Source organism: Lagenorhynchus albirostris, chromosome 13 (genome assembly GCF_949774975.1).
Source record: "Lagenorhynchus albirostris chromosome 13, mLagAlb1.1, whole genome shotgun sequence".
In the NCBI taxonomy this organism is placed as follows: Eukaryota; Metazoa; Chordata; class Mammalia; order Artiodactyla; family Delphinidae; genus Lagenorhynchus; species Lagenorhynchus albirostris.
The window spans coordinates 15049251-15076932 of record NC_083107.1 but is presented as its reverse complement, the minus strand read 5'-3'; the positions used below and the strand labels follow the sequence as shown (position 1 = coordinate 15076932).

The window sequence follows — 27682 nt, the reverse complement described above, 5'->3', positions numbered from 1 at the left end:
GGATCGTTTTCTTTTTTTAATTTATTTTTTATTTTATTTTTTATAATTAATTTTTATTGGAGTATAGTTGCTTTACAATGTTGTGTTAGTTTCTACTGTACAGCAAAGTGAATCAGTTATACATATACATATATCCCCTCTTTTTTGGATTTCCTTCCCATTTAGTTCACCACAGAGCAGTGAATAGAGTTCCCTGAGCTATACAGTAGGTTCTCATTAGTTATATATTTTATATATAGTATCAATAGTGTATATATGTCAATCCCAATCTCCCAATTCATCCCACCTGCTCCCTTTCCCCCCTTGGTGTCCATACATTTGTTCGCTACATCAGTGTCTCTATTTCTGTTTTGCAAATAAAATCACCTATACCATTTATCTAGATTCCACATATACGCATTAATATACGGTATTTGTTTTTTCCTTTCTGATTTAAGATAGTTTTCTTTATTTCTCTTTCAGATATTTCACTGTAGTGTGTATAAACACAACTGATTTTGTATGTTGATTTTGTATCCTGCAACTTTACTTAATTCATTTATTAGGTCTAACGGTTTTTTGGTGAAGTCTTTAGGATTTTCTATACACAGATGACCCTTGAACAATGCAGAGGTTGGGGCACTGGCCCTCTGCACAATAGAAAATCTACATATAACTTTACAGTCAGCCCTCTGTATCTGTGGTTGCTCATCTGAGGATTCAACCAACCATGGACTGTGTAGTACTATAGTACATTTCTATTGGAAAAAATCCACCGTATAAGTGAACCTGTGCAGTTCAAACTCATGTTGTTCAAAGGTCAACTGTATAAGATCTTATCATCTGCAAATAGTGACATTTTTACTTCTTCCTTTCTGATTTGAATTCCTTATTTCTTTATCCTGCCTAATAGGTCTGGCTAGAATTTCTGATACATTGTTGAATTGGAACCTCATCCAGTATTTTTGTAATGTTTTTCCTTTCAATTTTCAGGTGGTTTTTGCTCTTACAGACTTTGTAATAGAAACTCTTGGGAAATCCTTTGTAGAGACACCACCCATGGACCTGCCCTCTCTGTATCAAGACATGTCATACAAAACTCCCCTGGTATTTATCTTAAGCACAGGCTCAGATCCCATGGGTGCATTTCAGAGGTTTGCCCGGGACAGCGGGTATTCAGAACGGTAAGGTCATATTGTGCAGTTTTAATAATTCATATGAACATCTCCTTGTTAAAATTTGCCTTTTTTCTTCCCTTTGTGGAGTGTAAATTCCTAATTCAGGTATTCCTTACTAAATAAATTAAGACACTTTAATATTTAGCTATGCATGTTGTTAAATGGTGTTAAATATCATAAGATCAGATGTAAACTTCATTTGAGCAAAGGGGAGATTGTTTAAAATGTTGAAGTATAATAATCTAATGCAATAGTGATTAGTTATTTAAGACAATTTTAATGTAACTGTAAAAGGATTGTAGTTTATTCCTTATGCTCAAATGTGCAAAAAATTCCATAGCTCTTTATGTTGTATTATTAATCTCATCTTTCTCCTGAGCTTCTACTCTGCTGGTTAAGAGAGGGAGGGGAAAGTTTAAACTTGTGAATTTACAATATTATATTTTCTTCTGGTTTAAATGTCTCCAGGGTAAGTTGATTTGGCTTCTTTCTCATGAAAGTTCAGTCTTCCTGACTCCTTCTTCCCCCACTCCTCCCCAAGATGGTGTCCTGATGGGTAGGAAAGTGCACAAGACCACAGAGTGTCAGAGGAGAGTAGGGGGTCTCATATCTAGGAAGTCATCTCCAGCTCTGACAGGCCCTTGCATGGAGTGGCTGGTCTGGCCTGGTCCCTGGACTGGCAATTACAAGATGATGGATCCCATCTGTTCTTTGAAGTTCATAATCTATATTAGTCAGGCTTCTCCAGAGAAACAGAACCAATGGGATGTATAAAAATATAATATGTATATAATACCCTATCTATATTTTATCCTATATATGTGTATATATATATTATGTATGTAAAATAAGAAACTGGTTTACATGATTATGGAGACTGATAAGACCCAAAATCTGCAGTCAGCAAGATAGAAACCCAGGAGAAATGATGTGTAGTTCTAGTCCAAGTCCAGAGGCTTGAAAGCCAGGAGTAATAAGTCCCAGTCTGAAAGCTAGTAAGCTCAAGACCCAAGAAAAGCCAGTGTTTTTATCTGAATCCAAAGGCCAGAAAAAAAGCAATGACCCAGCTCAAACAGTCAGGCAAAAGGATTTCCCTCTTACTCAGCTTTTTTGTCCTATTCAGGTCTTCCATTGATTGGATGGGGCCTATCCACATTAAGGAGGGCAATCTGCTTTACTCAGTTTACTGATTCAAATATTAATCTCACCCAGAAGCACCCCCACAGACTCATTCAGAATAATGTTTGACCTAATGTCTGGGCACCATGTGACCCAGTTAAGTTGACACATAAAATTGACCATCAAATGGTCTTACACATTTGCCTTTGATTCTGAAGTCCTACCAAAGAATTAGTATACAGAACTTTTAAGAGCTGTTGTGAATTAATAAGAAAAAGAAAACAGTTCGATAGGAATAAAGACAAAAAACGTGAAAGGGAAATTCTCAGAAAGGAAATCTAAATCCTGATAAGCATATGAAAAGATGTCCAACCTCACAAGTAATTAGGAAACAACAAATTCAAACGATTAGAAGATGTCATTTCATACTCATCAAATTAGCAAAATGTTGGCAAAGATAGGGAGCTGTAGAAACATTCATATTGCAAGAGGGAGTAAAAAATTGGTTAAAATCACTTTGAAGAATTATTAGCAGTATATTAAAGTTGAAGGTAGCATTCCCCATATCCCAACAATTCACTACTGAATTTGCGTGTTCCAACAAAATCAGTCACAGGCATGCAAGAAGCCATGTTCAAGAACATTTGGAGAAACGTTTATAATACCAAAAAAAAAGCACTGGAAACAACCAAATTGCCCACCTAGAAAAATGATTATATAAATTGTGGTTTATTCATAAAATTAAATACAATACACTATAGCCATGAAAATGAATAACTATGACTACGTATATCAATATGGATGGGTCACACAAACTAATATTGAGCAAAAGATTTAAGTTGCACAGAAACTACAGAATATTGGAGAAGTTTGATATAATGTATAAAATTTTTAAACATATATATTATACATTGTTTAGGAAGTCATATTTTTTCAATAACAGTATAAAGAAAAATAGGGAAGTTATACTAAAACCAGGATAGTAGTGACCTTGGGAGGTGAAGTTTGGGTAATGAAAGAAGTGAACAGGGAGGGACACGCTGCAGACTTATATCATGTAGATAATGTTTTACTTCTTAAGCTGGGTTGCGGGTACTTGGATACTTATTGTAAATATTAACTTTATAACTTTTGTATGTCTTAAATATTTCATAGGAATTATTAAAGGTAAAACAATTCAAGAGAGCAATCAGAGAATGGAGAGGGGTGTTAATAGTAGTTAATGCGTGCTAAGTTCCTGATGTATTCAGGAGGAAAAAAGAAGTACAGAATAGCTCTATATTGCTGTAGGAAAATTTGTAGCTGAATGAGTATGTTGAAATTTTAAGGGAAAATACTGAAATAATATATAATGTATAGCTTCCAAGCCAGCAGAGGGACAAAAGAATATACAATGCAAATTTTAATCCAACATTAGATAGGAGAGAAGAAGAAAAAAATTCAAAGATAAAACATAGTAAACCAAAAAGTCAAACGAAAGAGTAGAAATTAATCCAAATATTTAGTTGGCCAAAAAGTTCGTTCGGGTTTTCCATGTTATGAAAACCCGAACCAACTTTTTGGCCAACCGATACCTAAATAAGAGTAAATATCTCACCTGTGAAAAGATAAAGAAAATCAAACTGGATTTTCAAAACAACATTCAATTCTATACTACTTAGAAAATGTAAATGCAACACAAAAACAGCACAGGAAGATAGAAAATAAAGAGATGCAAAAGATATACTATGCAAATACTAACCAAAAGAAAGCTGTTAACAGTTCCAATGCATATCACGAAATCAAGTTTGAGGAAAGATATATACATATTAGAGATAAAGAGGGGAATATATGATATACAAGAAAAAAAAACACAAAGAAGAAACACCAATTGTAAACAACTAACAAAGCTTGAAATATGTAAAGCAACAACTGGAGAAATTGATACAAGGAGAAACTGGTAAATCAACATTAATGTGGAAATTTTTAACACATCTATAATGATAACTACTGTGAAGCACATAAGATTTGCAAAATTGGTAAGGATATAAAATATTTCGACAATGAATTAATGAAATTAACAACCTTGCTCTTTACACTCAACAAATAGAACAAATGCAAGATCTTAAGTACATAAGGAACATTTATAAGAATTAACCATGTTCTGAAAAAGACACGTATTTCAAAAAGATGACAAACATTCTCTGCCCACAGTAAATCTTAGAAATCAATCTTAATTTTTTTAATATTTGGAAAAGAAAAAAATGTCCTCTGAACAATCTGTCTGTTCAAGGGAAATCATAACAGCAATTGTCCAATAAGTGGAAGTAAATGACAAAAACAGTGTAACATATCAAAAACCATTAAGGTTTAGAAATGAGGCACCTAACAGTAAATTTATGCATGTTTAATAACTTCTGGTTTCAGAAATGTCAAGCTAATATTCCCACTAAGAATAATTAGGCAATCTGAAACTTAATTATTAAACTCTAACAGAAGGAAAAAATAATAAGCTAAGAGCAGAAATTAGTGACATAGAAAATACACATTCGATGGACAAGATCTAAAAGAACAGAAGTTTTTTTTTGAAAAGTTTAATAAAATATAAATCTCTGCTGAAACTACTGAGAGAGACAGACAGAGAGAGAGAGAGAAAGAGATCCAAAAAAATTGTATCATGAATGAATAAGAGAATATCACTACAGACCAGCAGACATTAAAATGGTCATAAGAGCATGTTACTTTTTTTTAATTTTGCCAATGAATTTGAAAATTTTAATGAAATGGAAAAATTCTTCCAAAAACACAACTTTAAAAGAAACTGAGAATAATCAGAATATCTAAATAGTCCAATAATAGTTAATTGAATTCATTACAAAAAACCTTCCCACAATGCTGGGTTTATTTCAGTAATGTAAGGATGGTTAAAATATTGAAAACTAATTCATCACATTAAAAGAATAAAGGAGAGAAATCCTTTTAAAAAAGAAGAAAACTATTATTTAAATAGACACAGAAAGAGCATTTGTTAAAATTCAACATGCATTCATGGGGGGAAAAGTCCCAGTAAACTAAGAATCTGGAAATCATTTCTTAAAAAGAGAAAACCAGAAATAAGACATTCTTCTACTCTGATAAATGGTATCTTAAAATTATTTAATGGATTTAGCAAGGTTACTGGACATGAAATAGGTTGTATTAATGCATACTAGCAACAGGAACTCCCATTCATTGCTGGTGAGAATTCAAGATGGTACAGCCACTTTGGAAGACAGTTTGGTGTTTTCTTACAAAACTAAACATACTCTTATCATATGAGCCAGCAATCTGGTACTTACCCAAAAGAGTTGAAAACTTATGTTCACACAAGAACCTACGTTACACAAGGATGTTTATAGCAGCTTTATTCATAATTGCCAAAACTGGGAAGCAACATAGATGTCCTTTAGTACATGAATGGATAAATAAACCATGATATATCTATACAATGGAAAACTATTCAGTACTCAAAAGAAATGAGCTATCAAGCCATGAAAAGACATGGCTGAATGTTAAATGCATATTACTAAGTGAAAGAAGCCAATCTGAAAAGGCTATATACTGTATGATTCCAAGTATATGACATTCTGGAAAAGGCAAAACTATGGAGACAATAAAAATAAATAAATAATAACAAAGGGTTTATATCCAATGTAAAGAACTCTCAGAAATCAATAAGAAAAATACAAGTGAACCAGTAGAAAAAAAGAGGGGAGGGATATAAAAGGGAATAGCCAAAGTCGAATAAATAAACCTATGTAAAGGGGAAACAATTTAAAACCTCAGTGAGATACCATTATATATCCACCAGGTGTCAGCAAGGATGTGGAAAAAACAAGTACTCTCATCTATTGCTGGTAGGTGTGTGGAATGGTGGCATCACTTTGAAAAACAGTTTGATATTATAAAAAAAAGTTAAACATACACATACTCTGTCAAACAGCAGTTCCATTCCTAGGGATATACACAACAAAACAGTATACACATGTATGGACTTGCCTGGTGGCGCAGTGGTTAAGAATCCACCTGCCAATGCAGGGGACATGGGTTTGATCCCTGGTCCAGGAAGATCCCACATGCCACAGAGCAACTAAGCCCATGTGCCACGACTTCTGAGCCTGTGCTCTAGAATCTGCAAGGCACAACTACTGGGCCCATGCACCACAACTACTGAAGCCCATGCACCTAGAGCCCGTGCTCCACAACAAAAGAAGCCACCACAATTAGAAGCCCGCGCACCACAATGAAGAGTAACCCCCACTTGCTGCAACTAGGGAAAGCCACACACAGCAACTTAGACCCAACGCAGCCAAAAATAAACAAATTAAAATAATTTTTTTATAAAAACAGAGTACATGTGTATCAAGAGACATCTATGGAATGTTTATGGCAGCATGGTTTGCAACAACTAAGAACCAGAAATAACCCAAATGTCCATCAAGAGCAGAATGGATGAATGAATTGGGATATAAGCACACAGTGGAATATTATTCAGCAATGAAAATGAACTACAATGACACACAATAATATGAATTAATCTAAAGAAATATTGTTGATCGAAATAGACCAAATATAAAAATATATATGCTATTTGATTCCATTTATATAAATTCAAAAACAAGCAAAATTAATCTATGGTGTTAGAATTCAAAATAGTTGTTGCCTTTGAGAATAAGGAAGGATACTGATTGGGAGGGTGCTAGTAATGTTCTTTTTTTTTTTTTTGCCCTATATGGTGCTACATGCGTACATTCCCTTTAGGAGAACTCATTAAGCCGTACACTAATGATTTGTGTACTTTTGTAAATATGTTACACTTCAATTTTTCAAAAGTTTTTTTAAAAACTGACCTATAGCGTTGGAATCAGGACCATGGATACCTTCAGGATGGAGGAAGGGAAAATGATTGGAGTAGAAAGGGGCATAGGAGAAATGTCCCTGGAGTGTTGGCAAAGTTCTCTTTTCAACCACAGATGTTTATCTGAGATAATTCAAAGAACCATAAATTTGTTTTTTGCACTTCTGTGTGTTATAGTAAAAACTATTTTTAAAAACAAGAAAATAAGAAAAAACATTTGCACATCTATCAGAATGAGGATTTGAAATGCGTGCATATGCTAGGCAAGAGCCTACCATATTTACATTTCTTGATACTTGCATTGCTTAAAAATAATATAAAACAGCATTTCATTGTTGTTGTTGTTCAATTCAGGGTGCAGTCAATTTCCCTGGGGCAAGGACAAGGACCGATTGCTGAAAGAATGATCAAAGATGCAATGAAATCAGGAAACTGGGTATTTTTGCAAAACTGCCATCTTGCTGTTTCTTGGATGTTGGCAATGGAGAAGCTAATTAAAACCTTCACAGATTCAAGTATGTGGAGCACATAGCATTTGTATAATACCTTTTTTGCGTGGCCTTTCTTATTGAATCCAATCCTTGTAATAATTATTTATTGTTGGCATTGTTTTACCCATATTAAAAAGGAGAAATTTGAGATCTAGAGGGGTGTAGTTAAGTTACACAACCCAGATTCAAATAAAGATGTTCAGACTCCAAGCTGAAGGTATGATCCCCTGGATCATTTCTGTTTCATGTTGCCTTCTATGGGAGGCCATTCGAATTCAAAATAAATTATATCTAGGCATGATGAAAAGAAATAGAAACTGGACTTAGGACAAAACAAGGAAATTAAATCTTTCACTACAGAATGAGAGAAGTTCAGGAACAAAGTTCAAATTAGAACCAATTCTCAGAGTAGTGTTTTACCACTTTTTATCCTCTGTAACCCACATGACAATCAACCTTCACATGTGTCTCATAGTCACACACACACACACACACACACACACACACACACACTCATGGGGGTGCCCAGCATGAGTCATGGTTGCCACCACTAACTATAATATCACCACCTTCTTTCCCACTCAAGAAAGTATAATGGACTGCAAAGAGAGAAGAAGTGGACTTAGAATCTACTCATTTTTATATAATAGTGTAAAAACAGTTGAAACCTTAGGAACTGTATTATTGGTAATAAGCTGTGTGCACCCCACTTTACCACTCTCCCTGGAAGCCATGAAGGAGGATACCCAGCCTGGGATATCCAGGGCCCTTTCTCTGGGGTCCTCCTTTTTGCCCTGACCACAGAGGGCTTTCTAGGAAGGTGAGAGATATGCACATGATCTTGCATGTAACTTTCCTCATTGCTACCTATTAAGTTTGAAGAGATGCTCCTCTACAGTGCGGCCAGCCTGCACTGGTTACCAAGCCACAACCAGGGCTTAGCAGCCTTCTCCTAGAAGGCCCCTCATTCCCTGGGTATCCCCTGCCCTGCCTTCTGCAGGCTGCTTCCATCAAGGATAGATAGTCATTAGCATCCGCCATCCAGAATCTCCACTCTTTCCACTCTTTGCGATGCAAATAAGAGATGGCTTGCTTCCTGCTGGGCCTGTGGCTTATTTCTGTTTACATAATTAAAGAAAAATGACAGGAAGTTCTTTACCACTGTTCCTAATCCTGATTAGGATTATAATTAGGGGGAAAAAAATGCTGGGAAGTCATCTAAAAAGCAGTTTGCTGCAGTGGTACTGTGTGAGCCTTCCAAGTATGGACCTGTAGTTCAGCTTCACAATGACCTGGACAAGAGTGCCAGACCTCCAAGGAGGCTGGATGGGCTATGGAAGCCAGCGAAGGTGTTGATGGATTTTAAGTGTTTAAGTGGATAGAAAAATCCTCTCCTGGCCCTCGTTACAATTGTTTATTAACTTAACCATTTGAGTTCTCATGTTTAACTTGAACCAGAAAAAAAAAAAAATACATTCAGGTAATAAACTGAAAAGAGAAAGTGAATGAAAGAAAAAAGAGAGAGAGGAAGAAAAAAACCCTCTGGGCTTGAAATTCTAAGACCTGATTAGAGTTTCACCCCCACCACTTCCTGAATGTACATATCACGCCTCTTCTCTGGACCTCAGTTTCCCCCGCAATAAAATGACTGCATAGCATCATTGCTAGAAGTCCCACAACTAAGATGATTTCTAATTCCATTCCAGCCCTAAACTTTTATGACGTCTATGAAAGTTAAGATTCTTGATGCTTTTGCAATTATAAGAGAAAAGGTACTTTAAAAAAATGCTTCTCTAAATCTGGCCTTTTTCACTCTTTGGTTCTTTTGGTTAATGAAATCATTAGCCCTAAGACTTTGATGATTTTGACTTATGCCTAATAGTTTTTACCATACAAGCAACTTTAGTGCTGTTCTAGAATTGTACTAGAATTAACTTTAAATTTTAGCTATTTAATACAGCTCATGAATTTAGATTACCAAACCAAGAAGCATAAATTCAGCTTTAATCTGCAGTCATTCATTTAATAAATATTCGAGAACCTACCGCATACCATGCATTGTTCTAGATGCTTAGGGTATGTTGGTGAACAAAATAACCATAGTCATCTGCCCTCATTGAGCTTACATGCTAGTGAGGGGAGAGAGACAATAAACAAACTACATAACAAATAAGTAATTTATAAGGTATGATAGAATGTGTTCGGTGCTTTGGAAAAAATTAAAAGAAAGTAAGGAGAAACAGAAAGGTTGGGATGGAATGGGGGTGAGCAGTTTTAAATGGCGTGGTCTAGATAGACCTCTTTGAGAAGGTGGCATTTGACCAACACTTGAAGAAAGTAAGGGAGTCTAAAGGAAGAGCATTCAGGTAGAAGGAACAGCTAGTGCCCAGGTCTTCCCTCGGAGGGAGCAAGCCGAGAGTGTCGGAGAAACACCGTCACTTGTACTTAGAGACCAATGCCAAGAAAGGCCTCCTTCGATGATGCCTGTGTCTTCCTGTGATGCGATCAGTGATTTTCCCAGCTCTGCTTTGGCCTTTTGAACCTGGAATGGAACTTGTTCTTTCTTAGGTTCTCTGTCCACAGCTCAGAAAGGAAGCGTATATTGACTTAACTTCTTGATGCTGTATGTGAGGTCTCTCCGTTTCCCTGCTCCCTGAGCTCCCTTTGCAACATCTCTGCAGAAGGGACAAATTTCTTTTTTCTCCAGAGGGCTTTCTGGCCATGTTCACGCAATTTTCCTTAAATTGAATGGCTAAAAAAATTAAAAATAAATAAAAACAAACAAAACCTAAAACCCCTTCTTGAGCGTGAATGTAGTAACTGTCCTCTCTTTCAATTGAAAATTTTCCCAATTTCAGAGGAAAGGCCCTTAGCATCTCTATCATGTATTGAAAATTAACGTGAAATTAAACTGAATAATTGAGAAAATAATTGAGTAATTTCTTTACTCAAATGTGCCAGCCTCTAGACTGCCAAACTGACTTGTGTGAAGAGCTTCTGTAAAGAGTCCCCTCACCTCCATTCTAGAAGATGTTACAACATAAAATACTTAAAATAGAAAACCTAGTCTTTAAACAGAACTTACAGCATATTTTTTTTTGCTATGCGATAATAATTATTTCTTACAGAAAAGTGTTACTAAGAGGTATGCATTTTCCTTTTTTGTTGTTTTGTCTTTGTTTTAAACAGATATTGTTATCAAGGACACATTTCGACTTTTTTTAAGTTCCATGCCTAGTAATACATTTCCTGTTACAGTTCTTCAAAATTCTGTCAAGGTAACGTATGGTTGGCCTGTAACATGATTGGCCTCAGGGTGTTCGCCGAGTGGGTCCAGGAAGCCCAGGCTTGTGTCAGGTTGTGTCAGAGTCCGGGTGGCCCAGGTGGGGAAGCGGGAGTCGGTGTCCCTTCACCGGAGAGTGAGCGGGGAAAGAATTTCCCAGGCCATTGCCCATCCTTACGTGCCCTAGTGCTGCTGGTCGTTCAACATCTCCACTCTTCCCCTCTATAAGAAAACGTCAAGGATGCAGAGGAATGAGTACAGAACCCCTCCCAGAGTTAAGAGAATGTTCCAGCACTTGGGAAACAGGAAGGCCCACAGGGAGTATGGTTGCTGGATTGCAAGGCTGGAAGTTTCCAATATATGGGAAGCCTCTGCATATGATCACCCAGGAACCAGGGATGCCTCTTCCCTGTCTGCCCTGTACCATCAAGGCAAAGTGTGGGGTGATGCCGTATGTCGAGATGACCAGAAAATCCAGTGCAGAAAGCCTGAGCATCCTTTCTGGTCCATGTTTCGAGACATGGACCCCAAATGGAAGTGTCTGAGGTTCTTGTTGAGGTGGTTCACACACTATAGGTCTGAGGACCCCCTATTCTCCAGAGACTGAGGCCGAGCAAGATACACAGCAGGCGCAAACAGGGCAGGAACGCCTCCCAGGCATTGGTTATTTACGTCCCCTCACTGGCTTCAGCCTATTTGTGTTATTCGGAAATAACGCGTATCTGTACAACCACCCTCTCTGCCGCGGGTGTCTCTACAGGTAACCAATGAGCCTCCAAAAGGTTTACGTGCAAATATCAGACGAGCATTTACCGAAATGACACCTTCATTTTTTGAAGAAAACATACTTGGAAGAAAATGGAGACAAATAATATTCGGCATGTGTTTCTTCCATGCAATTGTTCAGGTACGCTCAATTTGTATTTTAATAGAGACAAGAAGTGTACTAGGTTAAAAATAAATCAATAAAAAGAATTAAATAAAAGCTTACAAATGGCATTGTGAAATGCTGAGGGCCCTGTTCTGTCTGAACCCAAGTTGTTTCAACTCAGTCCCTGATCTCTGTACATCCCTTGCCTCTGTATCTCACAGCTTTGCCTCCCAGCTCTGCTCTGACCTAAGGAGCACCATCTCCTGGTTGAATGCAGTAGGTCAAATTCAAGAGCACGAAATTGATCTCCACAGCTGTGCTTCACTCGCAAAATCTGCTTCCCTTCCAGAGTCTGCTCCTGAAATCGGTGGCCCCATTCTCTCAATCACCTACACTGTTTCAGGATTATTTTTATTCTTCCTCCTTTATACATATATATCTTGTCAGTCGGCAAGTCTTCATTTTTCTTACAATAATTTCACTCTCACCTGCTCCTGTTAGACCCTTGACAGCTTCCTCCCTGTGATTAGAGCTCCAAGTCCCCTGAAAAGTGGCCTTCAACTGGGCACTCCTTTCCCCCTCTGTTCAGACCTCACTGCCCTGATCTGGTGCCCATCCTGTGGCCTCGTACTGGGCACTCCTTTCCCCCTCTGTTCAGACCTCACTGCCCTGATCTGGTGCCCATCCTGTGGCCTCATACTGGGCACTCCTTTCCCCTCTGTTCAGACCTCACTGCCCTGATCTGGTGCCCATCCTGTGGCCTCGTACTGGGCACTCCTTTCCCCCTCTGTTCAGACCTCACTGCCCTGATCTGGTGTCCATCCTGTAGCCCTTGTACCAGAATTCTGACTCCAGCTCCATATCTCTGTATGGGGTCTTGATTAGACAGGCTGCCTGGTTTTCAAATGTGTGTGGTCTGCAGATGAAGAATCAGTAGAGAAGAAACAAAGATTAAAGATGCAAAATGTGGGATAAATAAGTAAACAAGGTCCTAGAGGAGATCAGAGAGGCTGGGATTGGGGCTCCCAGTGGGAGGCCTTTGTTCTATTAACAAAAGCAGCTGAGATGAGGGATGGTTTAAGATTTAGGGAAATTTTGAGATGGAGAGGAGGAAACATGGTACAGTTGCCAAGATATAGACCAACCTAAGTGTCCCTCAACAGATGAATGGATAAAAAAGATGTGGTATATATATACAATGGAATACTAATCAGCCATAAAAATGAATGAAATTTTGCCATTTGCAGCAACATGGATGGACTTGGAGGGTATTACGCTAAGTGAAATGTCAGGCAGAGAAAGGAAGGACAAACACTATACGATATCACTTTACATGTGGAATCTAAAAAATACAACAGGGACTTCCCTGGTGGTCCAGTGGTAAAGAATCTGCCTTGCAATGCAGGAGACACCAGTTCGATCCCTGGTCGGGGAACTAAGATCCCACATGCCACGGGGGCAACTAAGCCTGCACACCACAACTACTGAGCTCACACACCTCAGCTAGAGAGCTTGCGTGCCACAAACTACAGAGCCCACGCTCTCTGGACCCCACTCACCACAACTACAGAGTCCACGGGCCCTGGAGCCTGAGCGCCACAACTAGAGAGAGAAAACCCTCATGCCACAACTAGAGAGAAGCCCGTGTGCTGCAACTAAGGCCCGACACAGCCAAAAATAAATAAATAAATAAATAATAAATCTGTTTTAAAAAGTTATTAAAAAAAGTTATTTAAAAAAATACAACAGGGCTTCCCTGGTGGCACAGTGGTAGAGAATCCGCCTGCCAATGCAGGGGACACGGGTTCGAGCCCTGGTCTGGGAAGATCCCACATGCCGCGGAGCAAATAAGCCCGTGCGCCACAACTACTGAGCTTGTGCTCTAGAGCCTGTGAGCCACAACTACTGAGCCTGCGTGCCACAACTACTGAAGCCCGTGCGCCTAGGGCCCGTGCTCCACAATGAGAGAAGCCACCGCAATGAGAAGCCTGAGCACTGCAACAAAGAGTAGCCCCTGCTCACCGCAACTAGAGAAAGCCCGCCCGCAGCAATGAAGACCCAACACAGCCAAAAATAAATAAATAAAATAAATAAATAAATTTAAAAAAAAAATACAACAGAGGGCTTCCCTGGTGGCACAGTGGTTGAGAGCCCGACTGCCGATGCAGGGGACACGGGTTCGTGCCCCGGTCAGGGAAGATCCCACATGCCACGGAGCGGCTGGGCCCGTGAGCCATGGTCGCTGGCCCTGCGCATCCAGAGCCTGTGCTCCGCAACGGGAGAGGCCACAAGAGTGAGATGCCTGCATACCGCAAAAAAAAAAATACAACAGAGACTTCCCTGGTGGCTCAGTGTTAAGGCTCCGCACTCCCAATGCAGGGAGCCGGGGTTCGATCCCTGGTCAGGGAACTAGATCCCACATGCATGCCGCAAGTAAGAGTTCGCATGCCACAACTAAGGAGCCCACATGCCGCAACTAAGGAGCCTGCCTGCTGCAACTAAGACCCAGTGCAACCAAATAAATAAATAAATAAAGATTTAATTACAAAAAATAAATTAAAAATAAAAATAAAAAAATACAACAAACTAGTGAATATAACAGAAAAGAAGCAGACTCACAGATACAGAGAACAAAGTAGTGGTTATGGGGTGGGGAGGCTATCTGGGGTGGCAGAGGGGGAGGTACAACTTATTGGGTGTAAGACAGGCTCAAGGATGTATTGTACAACACAGGGAATATAGCCAATATTTTGTAACAATTGTAAATGGAGTGTAACCTTTAAAAATTGTATAAAAATTAAAAAATAAATTTAAAGGGACCTCCCTGGTGGCACAGTGATTAAGAATCCGTCTGCCAATGCAGGGGACACGGTTTCGAGCCCTGGTCCAGGAAGATCCCACATGCTGTGGAGCAACAAAGCCCATGCTCCACAACTACTGAGCCTACACTCTCGAGCCCATGAGCCACAACTACTGAGCCCATGTGCCACAACTACTGAAGCCCGCGAACCTAGAGCCCTTGCTGCACAAGAGAAGCCACCAAAATGAGAAGCCCACGCACTGCAACGAAGAGTAGCCACCACTCACGGCAACTAGAGAAAGCCCACATGCAGCAATGAAGACCCAATGCAGCCAAAAATAAATAAATTTTAAAAATAATAATGATTTTAAAAATTTTTAAATAAATTTAAGAAAAGAGGAGGGAACGTGGGACCAATCCTCTGATACAATCAATAGTTTAGAATTAAGAAATTAGGTGAGATGGGAGATAACAAAGAAAGGGAAAGATTTCACTACAGGGAGTTTGGAAACAAAAATTGAGATTCTGGGTATCAGTTTAAAAAAAAAAAAGGCCACTATAGAGAAGTCAGCATGTAAGCAGCACATCAAGCATGACTGAAAAGCCTGGGTGATAGACAGACTTCTTAGAAGAGTTGGGGGCAGCTCTCTCCACCAGATGGGTGACTAGTGTCAATATTTTTATGCCAAAAGACTCTAGGTGGGATAGTTTTCCCTATTTTGATGGAGAAATATTTTACTTTACCATGAAGAACAAATGTTCTTTTGACAAGTCTATCACATTTTCACATTTCTCGTAATATCAAATTTTCTTTTGGGAAATTGGCAAAAGGCCAGTGTTGGAGGAAGAGGTGCCTGCCCTGTTTGGTGACAGCCAAACTGAAAGCCTGGGTCAAGTTGAATGTCATGATTTTAACCGATTTTGCACAATGAGGATGCTCAACTTCAACAGAAACCTTTTAGTTTTCAGTATTTTACACAATTAATTTTATCAAACTTTAAGACCATTTTCATTTTCTATTCTAGGAGAGAAAAAAGTTCGGCCCTCTTGGTTGGAATATCTGCTATGAATTTAATGACAGTGACAGGGAATGTGCTTTACTGAACCTCAACCTTTACTGTCAAAAAGGAAAGATTCCCTGGGATGCATTGATTTACATCACTGGTCAGTATGCCCACATCTGATGTCCAGCTGTGCACCACACAGTTGTTGGTTTACGACCACCTGGCTTATACCAAAACGATGTCCTCCCAAGCCTTTGGTGACGGTGGTGATGACTTCTGATACTGCCTTTGAGAAGATAAGACCATGTTAAGAATATCGTAAGAATATTTACACATAGGAAATGGGATGAATGTTTTCCCAAATAATAATAGCAAAAACTTAGATAGCTCTTGCTACATGCTAAGCATGTTTTAAGCATGTCCCATGAATTAGCAGATTTAATCCTCACAACAACCCTATAAGGTGAAAACTATTATATCCCTATTTTACACACGAGGAACCTGAAGAACAAGGGTGAAGCCAAGGTTTAAAGGCAGGCAGTCCAGCCTCCAGAGTCTGTGCTCTTAAATTCAAAGAATCGAAACATGATTGACTAATCGAGACCTGTTGAGTTAGATGTACTTATGAAAAAGGAAAAACTATTTCAGGAATTACAATTTTTAACAAATATGAACTGTGGCCACATGAGATCTTACTGCCAAAATCAGATACAATTTAGACCATGTAGACCCATATAATGAAGAACAGATTCCCACTGGGAGGTGAGGGAGGGAGAGAGCAGAATGGGAATGGATGGTTTTCATTGGTGAGCAAGGGAAATGGGGGACAGCAGAGAGGTATCAGCTGATCTAGAGCCTTGAACAGCGCGTGACACCTTGGAGCATGTTTGAGTGAAGGGCAGTGAAACAGGATGGAAATGGATGAAGACCCATCCCCAGGGTGGACCAAGAGAAGTAGGCATGGAACCTGGGAAGCTACCTTGTACTCCTGCTCTCAGCCACTCCTGTGTGGCCAACATTGCTTAACATAACAGTGAGTTAGGCAGAATTCTTCTCTGGCACCCTCTATGTACCCTGAATTTTCTGCTTCCTAGCTTTTCTCTCCCTTCCTTCTCTCCTAGAACACTTGACCTTTCTGGTTACCTAAACTTCTACAGCTGTGGAAGTAACTGTGTTTTGTTTTTTTTGTTTTGTTTTTTTTGCGGTACGCGAGCCTCTCACTGTTGTGGCCTCTCCCGTTGCAGAGCTCAGGCTCAGCGGCCATGGCTTACGGGCCTAGCCGCTCCACAGCATGTGGAATCTTCCCGGACCGGGACAAGAACCCATGTCCCCTGCATTGGCAGGCGAACTCTCAACCACTGCGCCACCAGGGAAGCCCGTAACTGTGTTTTGAAAAGGATAGAAAGGAATGAGACAAAGATGTATCTGCTCTCATCACTACTATTCAGTGTTGTGCTGAAGGTTCCAGCCAGGGAAATTAGACAAAGAAAAGAAGTCAAAGACATCCAGATTAGCATGGAAGAAGTAAACCTATCTTTATTTGCAGATGACAAGATCTTGCATGCAGAAAATCCTAAGGAATTCACACACACGCACGCACACACACACACACACACACACACACACACACAAACTGGAAGTAACAAATGAGTTTGGCAAGGTTGTAGGATACAAAGTCAATACACAAAAATCAACTGCATTTCTATATACTGGCAATGAACAATTAGAAAATACTTTTAATTCTATTTATGATAACATCAAAAAGAATAAACTACTTAAGGATAAATTTACCAAAAGAAGTGCAGATTTGTGCACTGAAACCTGCAAAGCACTGCCAAAGAAAATTAATCTAAATAAATGAAGAGACATGACATGCTCGTGGATTGAGAGACACAATATTGTGAAAGTGGCGATAATCCCCACACCGATCTATAGATTTAACACAATCCCTATCAAAATCTCAGCTGACACTGTTGCTGAAATTGGCAAGCTGATTACATTTGGATGGAAATGCAAAGGGCTCCAAAAAGCAAAAACAATCCTGAAAAAAAAGAATGAAGTCAGAAGAGTTACATTTCCTGATTTCAAAAGTTATACAAAGCTACAATAATCAAAACAGTGTGAGACAACAAGGACTTACTGTATAGTACAGGGAACTATATTCAATATCTTGTAATAAACTATAAAGGAAAAGAATCAGAAAAAGACATATAGATATATAAACATATATGTGTTAGTGAATCACTGCTGTACACCTGAAACTAACACAATATTGTAAATCAACTAAATTCAATTTTTAAAAAAAAACAATATGGTACTGGCATAAGGATAGACATATAATCAATGGAACAGAACTGAGAATCCAGAAATAAACCCTTATATTTATGGTTAATTTATTTTTTTAATAATTTATTTATGTATTTATTTTTGTCTGTGTTGGGTCTCTTTTGCTGCACGCATGCTTTCTCTAGTTGCGGCAAGCGTGGCCTACACATTGTTGCGGTGCACGGGTTTCTCACTGTGATGGCTTCTCTTGTTGCGGAGCATGGGCTCTAGGCACGCAGGCTTCAGTAGTTGTGGCACATGGGCTCAGTAGTTGTGGCTCGCGGGCTCTAGAGCACAGGCTCAGTAGTTGTGGCGCACGGGCTTAGTTGCTCCAAGGCGTGTGGGATTTTCCCAGGCCAGGGCCCTAAACTGTGTCCCCTGCATTGGCAGGCGGATTCTTAACCACTGCACCACCAGGGAAGTCCCTGGTCAATTTATTTTTAACAAAGGCGCAATAGGAAAAAAAACAATAGGAGAAAAAAAGGCAATGCTTTATCCAGGCAATGATATTTGCTTGTGGTGGGATTTTAGGCAGTCATTTATGGATTAATCCAGAAAATCCAGGTTAGTACCACTGTGCTAAATGCTGGAAATACAAAGATGATGTAGTCCCTGCCTACCAAAAACTCATGGGATGGAGATAATAAATAAATTAGAATATGGTATGACAACTACCCAAATAGAAGTGTGTGGACAATGCTGTGGGAATTCAGAAGGAGCAAATAACGCTACCTGGAGGAATCTGGGAAATCTCCGCCAAGGGGGCAATGGTTGAGTGGGGCACTGGATGGTGGGGTGGGCTCAGCAGGAGAGAAGAGGCAGGAGAGCACACTGGCAGAGAGAACAGTGATGGTAAAGCTCAGCAGTGTCGGGATGTGGCATGCCTGTAGACACTGTGAGTAGTTCATGAGCGCCAGAGCAGAGTATAAAGAGGAGATGTATATGGAGGAAAGCTTTATCTTCAACAAAACTAAAAAAAAAAGGTGATCTGCGGGCACATCTTGAAAGCCTGTGTGTGTTGTTAATAAATTTGGGCTCTACCTTATAAGCAACGGTTGGCAATTATAGTCTTTTAGGCTGGGAACAGGTGCAACCACTTCTAAAGCTATAACAAAAGCAAGGTGAAGAATTGAACAAGGGGATACAGCAACACCAAGGGGGAGACTAGACAGGAGAGAATAAACAGAGAAAGATTAAGGAGGCTTTAAATATGGGAAGGTATTTGGGGTTGGAGGGGGTGGGGGACGGTTCTTAAAATTTTATAGAGTAAGCTACAGTGATGCCTAAGTCCAAGAGACAGCTCTGAGCTCAAAGTGGGCAAAGACAGAGCCAGACCTAAGGCCTATCCAGTTTGTGTCGGACCATCCCTGAGCCAGCCCACAGGGACAAGCATGGAAGAGAAGGGGAAGACACCACATCAGGATTTGCAACGAGACCCTCAGGAACTGTGATGCCTGGGCCAGGACAGGTGGTGGACGTGAATGGTAGACGCCCCCTCCCAACATCTGTCTTCTAAACCCAGAAGACTCCGTCCTAAAAGTAAGCCTAAAAGTGAGTTATCTACCCTGAATCAAATTATTCGAGTTCCTGGTTTACTCACTTTGATCCAAGAAAAACATGACACTAAATCTGGATGCAGAATCACAAAGTCTGATGATTTTTAAGGTGAATATTTCTGTGCTACTTCTCAAACTATAAATATTTTTGTTTAAAAAAATTTGTTTGGCCGTGCCGCACGGCATGTGGGATCTTAGTTTCCCAACCAGGGATCAAACCCGGGCCCTCTACAGTAGAAGCATGAAGTCTTAACCACTGGACCGCCAGGGAAGTCCCTGAAATTTTTTTTAGAATAATGCACTTCAGGGCAACATTTTCCTCTCACCAGTGACTAATTATTGGAGTCTGCATTTTTCCGGCCACCCTCCTCTCCCAGACACCATGATGCAATTGAAGAAACTTGACCTTTATATTCCCATCTAGCCCTCAGGATCCAAGTTGGTCTGAAGCTAGATGGACCCACCACAAAGATTTAACCCAACTTTGTGTTGCAAGATTTCCCACAGAGTGACTGAAGAGTATTCTCAGGAAAGTACAGCAGCATCTCTTTCTTCCCTCTTAGAATTGCTAATACAGGGAGTCAGTTACTCGATCATCAGCTCTGGCACTTACTCCCCAACGTCCTCACTCTAAGTGGCTGAGCCAGTAAGACTGACCAGAAGTGCCTCAACAGGAGAGGGAAGATAGGTGCAAGCCAGGACGCTGCTATCCTGGAAGAAATAAATTACTGAGATTCCAAACACAAATAACTTACTCTCAACCAACCATCTCAGCTTGAAAAAGAATTTTTTAAAAAATCTTCTTGACATAATGAAAGAGATGGAGATGAGAATGGATGAACATTTAAAGGATTCAGAAGTTGGCAATATCAGTTATCATAAGTAAAATCCTTTTCAGAAAACTACAGAGGTGAATAATGAATTGTAGCAATGGGTCTGGAATTTTTCCAAGGAATTATATCCTCCAGCAGCACAATCATTCCAATGCAGAATAGATAACTTTCCTACTTGTAACTTGGGGATGACGATGGAGCATAATTTCTCTGTGGAAAGAGATGGGATACCCACAAATTGTAGTTCCCCATAACATAATTTCTGTGAGGCAACTTGTCTCCTTCTCTATTGATCTATCTTTCTTCCTTGACTTAATATCAATGATTTATAAGGTATGTATAGAGTTTGAATGGCTTGCTGTAAATGTTTTGGTTTCATTTAGCTCATCGGCCCCCAAAAGAAGCAGTGGTTCATGGAAAGTATGTCTGTTTTAGAGTACTACAGTCAATGATGGGATAAGACCCAAAATCAATATTTTTGAAGAAAAAACACAGGAAGAAGAAAGAAATATGTAAACAGATCTCACTGGCTTTAGTATCAGTTATTTGGGAAAAGCAAAATAAGTAGGGGAGAGAACATATACTAGATTTCTTTCTGCTTTTTAAAAGTTGACTTTTATTATCTTTGGGGTTGGGGTAATAGAAGAAACTCAATGTGCTATTTCCACTTTCAGTACCAAATAAATGTGTGAATAAATAAACCTATTAGAATGTGGATATGCATATCAATTAAAAGCAAACAATGTTTTTAAATGCAAACTTCTTTTCAGGTGAAATTACATATGGTGGTAGAGTTACAGATACCTGGGATCAAAGATGCCTTCGTACTGTTTTGAAAAGATTTTTTTCTCCTGAAACATTACAAGAGGATTATAAATATTCTGAATCAGGTGAGTGACTTTTCAATATCATGGAAAACAACTTTTTCCAAGAAGTCGTTGACAGCATCTCTCAGTTTTCCATCCAGGAGCTGTCTGTGTCCAGTCCTCACAACCCAGACCCCACACCCTCCCATCCTCATGCTTGACCACCTTCAAAACGGCTTTGGTGGTAAGAGTACAAAGATATCTATTGTACGATAACCATTTTGAATTATTTCTGCTCTAAAGTGGGTGGTATTCTGTGTGTTTTCAAAGTTCCATAAATTCGGAACACACCTCTCAGTAGCACATCCCTGGGTACTCAGAACCTTGAAATGTTCTGCAGGTTAACACCCTGAAAGTTTAGGACACTGATTAGATGTAAAGGCCTCAAGAAAAGGTAAAGAAACTAGACACAGGGATGAAGGCGAGGAAAAACCATTCCTGTTTCTCTGTGAGGCAGTTGCTTATAGCCACCATCTGAACAGACAGAGAAGCACCAAACCTGGCAGTACTCAAAGCTCGTCTATTTGAGACATATTGCCTTCTGTGTTTTCAATAACAGGTATCTATTTTGCACCTTTGGCTGACAGCCTACAAGAGTTTAAAGACTACATTGAAAACCTGCCTTTGATAGATGACCCAGAAATATTTGGAATGCATGAAAATGCCAACTTAGTTTTCCAGGTATGTGGCCTTTCAACTTAAAAGACATATTCATATTGTGTATATAAACCTGAAACATCAATAATCACCTCACTGGCTCTGTAAGTTATAATCTTCTTAAATAAACAAATAAAATAAATGTTTCACCTCGACTTCAACATCTGGTTCCAATTTAGCCTGCTCCCTCTGGATCCTTCACAGAATCCTAAGATCGTCATTCATCTTCTTGTCACCAGCCACCCCCTCAGCTTCCAGCCTCTGCTTAGTCCATAATCTACCTGCTAGTCTCCTGCAACATGGGGATTTGGATGATAATCCAGACAGCCCTTTTTCTTTTGCACTTCTCCCTCCATGCTGGGCATATTTGTAGCATATTTCACAAAGATTTATGGACCCCCCCCAGATGAGTAGGTTATAAAAGTACAATAGCAAATATCCAAGGCAGAGAAATCAAAACACTGTTCTTTAAAAGCACAGTTTATCAATTTTGCCATTGCAACAACATGGATGGACTTGGAGAGCATTATGCTAAGTGAAATAAGTCAGACAGAGAAAGACAAATACTGTATGACATCACTTATATGTGGAATCTAAAAAATACAACAGGAATTCCCCAGCAGTACAGTGGTTAGGACTCTGTACTTTCACTGCCAAGGGCCTGGGTTCAATCCCTGGTCAGGGAACTAAGATCCCACAAGCCACATGGCATGGCCAAAATAATTTAAAAAAATAAAAATAGAAAATACAACAAACTGGTGAATATAACAAAAAATATAACAGGAGCAGACTCACAGATATAGAGAATCAACTAGTGGTTACCAGTGGAGAGAGGGAAGGGGGGAGGGGCAAAACAGGGGTAGGGAATTAAGAGGTATAAGCTACTACATATAAAATAAATAAGCTACAAGGATATATTGTACAACAGGGAATATAGCCAACGTTTTATAATAATTGTAAATGGAGTATAACTTTAAAAATTGTGAATCACTCTGTTTTACACCTGTAACTTATGTAATATTGTACATCAACTATATCTCAATTTTAAAAAATAATTTAAAACTTAAATTAAATTAAAAAATAAAAGTACAGTTCATCGAGGTGACAGTACCAGACCACAGCAGTACGTCCAAAGAGCAAACTGGACAATTTTACTCCCCCAAGACCCTCTGATGCCACACCATTACCTAAGGATAGTCCGAGCTCCTCAGCATGGCAATCAAGGCTCCCCCATGACCAGGCCATTACATACCCTTCCAGTTTTATTATCTGTCATAGTCTGGCATCTTTGGTGAACCAAAGCCACGAAAAGAAGTATGTCCCTGGAGCCCTGGAATACTCTAGAGGTTGGAGACTAGGTTGGCCTCACGAAGCTGAAGGGAATCCTCTTTCTTTTCAACTTAAATTTGGCCCCTACAAGTTAGAGACAAATTAGAGGGTAAGGTCTGCGTAGATATCAAAGAATCCATGCAAAACAACAGTGGAAATTCTCAATGATCATGTTCTCAGAGAACATGACATGACCTATGTCATGTTCTCTGCCCTAAAAATTGCTTTGCCATTCAGTGAAGAGTTAGAATATCTTATTTTTCCTGATTCTACTTTCAGGAGGAAAAACAGATGGCCAAACCTAGTATTAATATTCAATCATCTGACTGCTTGTTCTGGAGTGGGTGGGCGCGGAGGTGAGAGAAGGGAGAGAGGAATGTGGAAATGGTAGGCTCACTGCATCCCGTGAGAAGCACAGGACTTTTGGGTGGGGTAACACTCTTGGCAGTATATACCTGGGAATGTAGTTTTTTGTGTTTTCATTGGTTCAGAATGACTGAGAATGAGACAGTAGGCATGTAGTGAGCCCCAAGTTATGTTTTTCTTCCCAACCTCCCTTCCTTCATTTTTCTGGTACAGTACATCCCCTACCTCTTTCTTTTGGGAAAATTTCCCCTTCCTCATTCCATTAGATTCTGGTAAAACTTCCAACCACTCTCTACCTTCACAGAGGTGGGCATGTAACTCAGGCCTGGCCAAAGGCAGCACAACACCACCCAGCCCCTGGAATTGGTCCAAGGAGCAGGGACGTGGCCCACACTAGGTGCCTGAGATTCCTTTATAGGATATATAGATCCTAGGAGGGAGGAGGGAGGAAAATGCCTTTCCTCTGGAATCACTGGCTACGATGCTGCATGTCTGCAGCATTCTGTGCCCTCATCCCTGACCCCCCGACCCCTTCTTCCTACCAAATGGAAGAAGGTCATCTGCCATAGGAAAGAATGAGAGAAACAACCAAATATGCACAAGAGAGAGAGTGCTAGATCCATCCATGCCTGAAACCCACATGACTTGTGTCCTCTTCTTCCCAGCTATATGTGCCAAGAGACCCCTTCTCTTTGTTTTAGCTTGTTTAAGTTAGACAATTCTGCCTCTTGCCATCAACAGAGACTTAATGCAAAAGATACAAATGATTCCTTCTTCAGACCAGCAAACTATACTTACATAGATGCGTACTAGAGACTAGTAAAGAAAATTGAGCCTGGCTGCGCTAAATGTTTCAAGACTTTTATCTAACCAACAAGTCAAGAACTAAAATGGAAAAGTCATAATATTAAACAACTGGCACTGAGCAAGGAAACCAAACTATTTAACCATAACATTAAGTAGATAATGTCACATATGTGTTTAGGACCTAATGAATATGTCAAAAGTCATGTTTGAAAGAAGATCTATTATGTAAAATATAACTTTTACAACCAAGATCTGTAATCCCAGGTTCTGAACTCTTTTCTCAGGTAAGTGGATAACGAGTGTTGTGACTGGTATAAGGAAAACCTCTAAGAGGTTCCAACAAATATACATAAGAAGATACCGTGTTTCTGAATTTAAAAAAAAAACTAGAACAATTGAGAATATTTAATTGACCTTGGAAAAGGAATTTCTAAGCATAAAAAGCAATTGAAAAATAAATCACATTAGAAAGAGCCAGAACATGTGAGTATATCCAAAAGGTCATAAGAAAATTAAATGACAAAGCAAAACATCTTTGAAACAACAAAAAAAAAATCAGAAAAAGTTAACTGTCCACACATGGGACACTTTCCAGAATAGGCCATATGTTAGACCACAAATTAAGTATCAATAGTTTTAAAAAGATAAATATCATACAAATTATCTTCTCCAACTACGATGGGATAAAATTTGAAATCAATAAAACTAATGTAATCAAAACAATTGTACTGCATAAAGACAGACATATAGCCCGATGAAGTAGAATAGAAAGCCCAGAAATAAACCCTCACATATATGGGCAAATGATTTTTGACAAGGGTGTCAAGACCATTCAATGGGGAAAGGACAGTCTTTTCCACAAACAGTACTTGGAAAACTGGACATCCACATGCAAAAGAGTGAAGTTGGACCCTTACCTAACACCATACACAAAAATAAACTCAAAATGGCTTAAAGACCTAAATGTAAGGCCAGACACTATAAAACTCTTAGAGGAAAACATAGGCAGAACACTCTATGACATACATCACAGCAGGATCCTTTTTGACCCACCTCCTAGAGAAATGGAAATAAAAACAAAAATAAACAAATGGGATCTAATGAAACTTAAAAGCTTTTGCACAGCAAAGGAAACCGTAAACAAGACGAAAAGACAACCCTCAGAATGGGAGAAAATATGTGCAAATGAAGCAACTGACAAAGGATTAATCTCCAAAATATACAAGCAGCTCATGCAGCTCAATATCAAAAAAACAAACAACCCAATCCAAAAATGCGCAGAAGACCTAAATAGACATTTCTCCAAAGAAGATATACAGATTGCCAACAAACACATGAAAGAATGCTCAACATCACTAATCATTAGAGAAATGCAAATCAAAACTACAGTGAGCTATCACCTCACACCGGTCAGAATGGCCATCATCAAAAAATCTACAAACAGGGCTTCCCTGGTGGAGCAGTGGGTGAGAGTCCACCTGCCGATGCAGGGGACACGGGTTCGTGCCCCGGTCCAGGAAGATCCCACATGCTGTGGAGCAGCTGGGCCTGTGAGCCATGGCCGCTGAGCCTGCGCATCCGGAGCCTGTGCTCCACAGCGGGAGAGGCCACAACAGTGAGAGGCCCGCGTACAGCAAAAAAAAAAAAAAATCTACAAACAATAAATGCTGGACGGGGTGTGGAGAAAAGGGAACCCTCTTGCACTATTGGTGGGAATGTAAATTGATACAGCCACTATGGTGAACAGTATGGATGTTCCTTAACAAACCAAAAATAGAACTACCGTGCGACCCAGCATCCTACTACTGGGCATATACCCTGAGAAAACCATAATTCAAAAAGAGTCATGTACCACAATGTACATTGCAGCTCTGTTTACAACAGCCAGGACATGGAAGCAACCTAAGTGTCCATCGACAGATGAATGGATAAAAAAGATGTGGCACATGTATACAATGGAATATTACTCAGCCATAAAAAGAAATGAAATTGAGTTATTTGTAGTGAAGTGGATGGACCTAGAGACTGTCATACAGAGTAAAGTAAGTCAGAAAGAGAAAAACAAATACCGTATGTTAACACATATATATGGAATCTAAAAAAAAAAAAGGTTCTGATGAACCTAGGGGCAGGACAGGAATAAAGATGCAGATGTAGAGAATGGACTTGAGGACACAGGGAGGGGGAAGGGTAAGCTGGGATGAAATGAGAGAGTGGCATGGACATATATACACTACCAAATGTAAAATAGCTAGCTAGTGGGAAGCAGCCACATCGCACAGGGAGATCAGCTCGGTGCTTTGTGACCACCTAGAGGGGTGGGATAGGGAGGATGGGAGGGAGACGCAAGAGGGAGGAGATATGGGGATATATGGGGATATATGTATACATATAACTGATTCACTTTGTTATACAGCAGAAAATAACACAACATTGTAAAGCAATTATACTCCAATAAAGACATTTTTAAAAAAAGAACTAAAGATATAAAATTCTTAGAAGAAAACATAGGACAAAAAGCTTCATGACATTGGATTTAGCAATGATTTCTTGGATATGACACCAAAGGCAGAAATAATAAAAGAAAAAAACAGACAAATTGGACTTCATGAAACTTTATTTTAATTTTTTCATTTTAATTCAACAGAGAGAAAGGCAACCCACAGAATGGGAGAAAATATTCATAAATTATATATCTGATAAGGGATTAATATTCAGAGTATATAGGGAACTCCTAAAACCCAACAACAAAAAAACAAACAACCCAATTCAAAAATGGTCAAAGGACTTGAATAGCCATTCCTCCAAAGAGAAATGTAAAATGGTACAGCCTCCGTGGAAAACAGTATGGCAGTTCCTTAAAAAAAAAAATTAGATTTACCATATAATCCAGCAATTCCACTTCTGGGTATATACACAAAAGAATTGAAATCAGGGACAAAAAAAGATATTCGTGCACCCATGCTCATAGCAGCATTATTCACAATAGCTAAAACATGGAAGCAACCCAAGTGTCCATCAGTGGATGAATGGATAGGAAAAAAATGGTGTATACATACAATGGAATATTATTAGCCTTCAAAAGGAAGGAAATTCTACAGCATGGATGAACCTTAAGGACATGACACTGAGTGAAATAAACCAGTCAAATAAAGAAAAATACTGCATAATTACATTTATATGAGGTATTTAGAGTAGACAAAATTTTGGAGACAGAAAGTAGGATGGTGGTTGCTAGAGGCTGGCAAGAAACGAAATGACGAGTTATTGTTTAATGGGTACAGAGTTTCAGGTTTCCAAGATGAAAAGAGTTATGGAGATGAATGGTGGTGACAACATTAT

General features: G+C 39.3%; 1 protein-coding gene across 1 annotated transcript in view; it reads left to right on the top strand.

The window, feature by feature from the left end:
• The window catches only part of DNAH6 (dynein axonemal heavy chain 6), a 288178-nt gene that overhangs the window by 242597 nt on the left and 17899 nt on the right, over window positions 1-27682 (top strand). Inside the window, exons 62-68 of the mRNA XM_060170018.1 lie at window positions 973-1163; window positions 7507-7667; window positions 10833-10921; window positions 11687-11833; window positions 15623-15761; window positions 21086-21205; window positions 21741-21862. Of these exons, the coding sequence (XP_060026001.1) occupies window positions 973-1163; window positions 7507-7667; window positions 10833-10921; window positions 11687-11833; window positions 15623-15761; window positions 21086-21205; window positions 21741-21862 (969 nt within the window). The remainder of the gene's footprint in view (window positions 1-972; window positions 1164-7506; window positions 7668-10832; window positions 10922-11686; window positions 11834-15622; window positions 15762-21085; window positions 21206-21740; window positions 21863-27682) is intronic.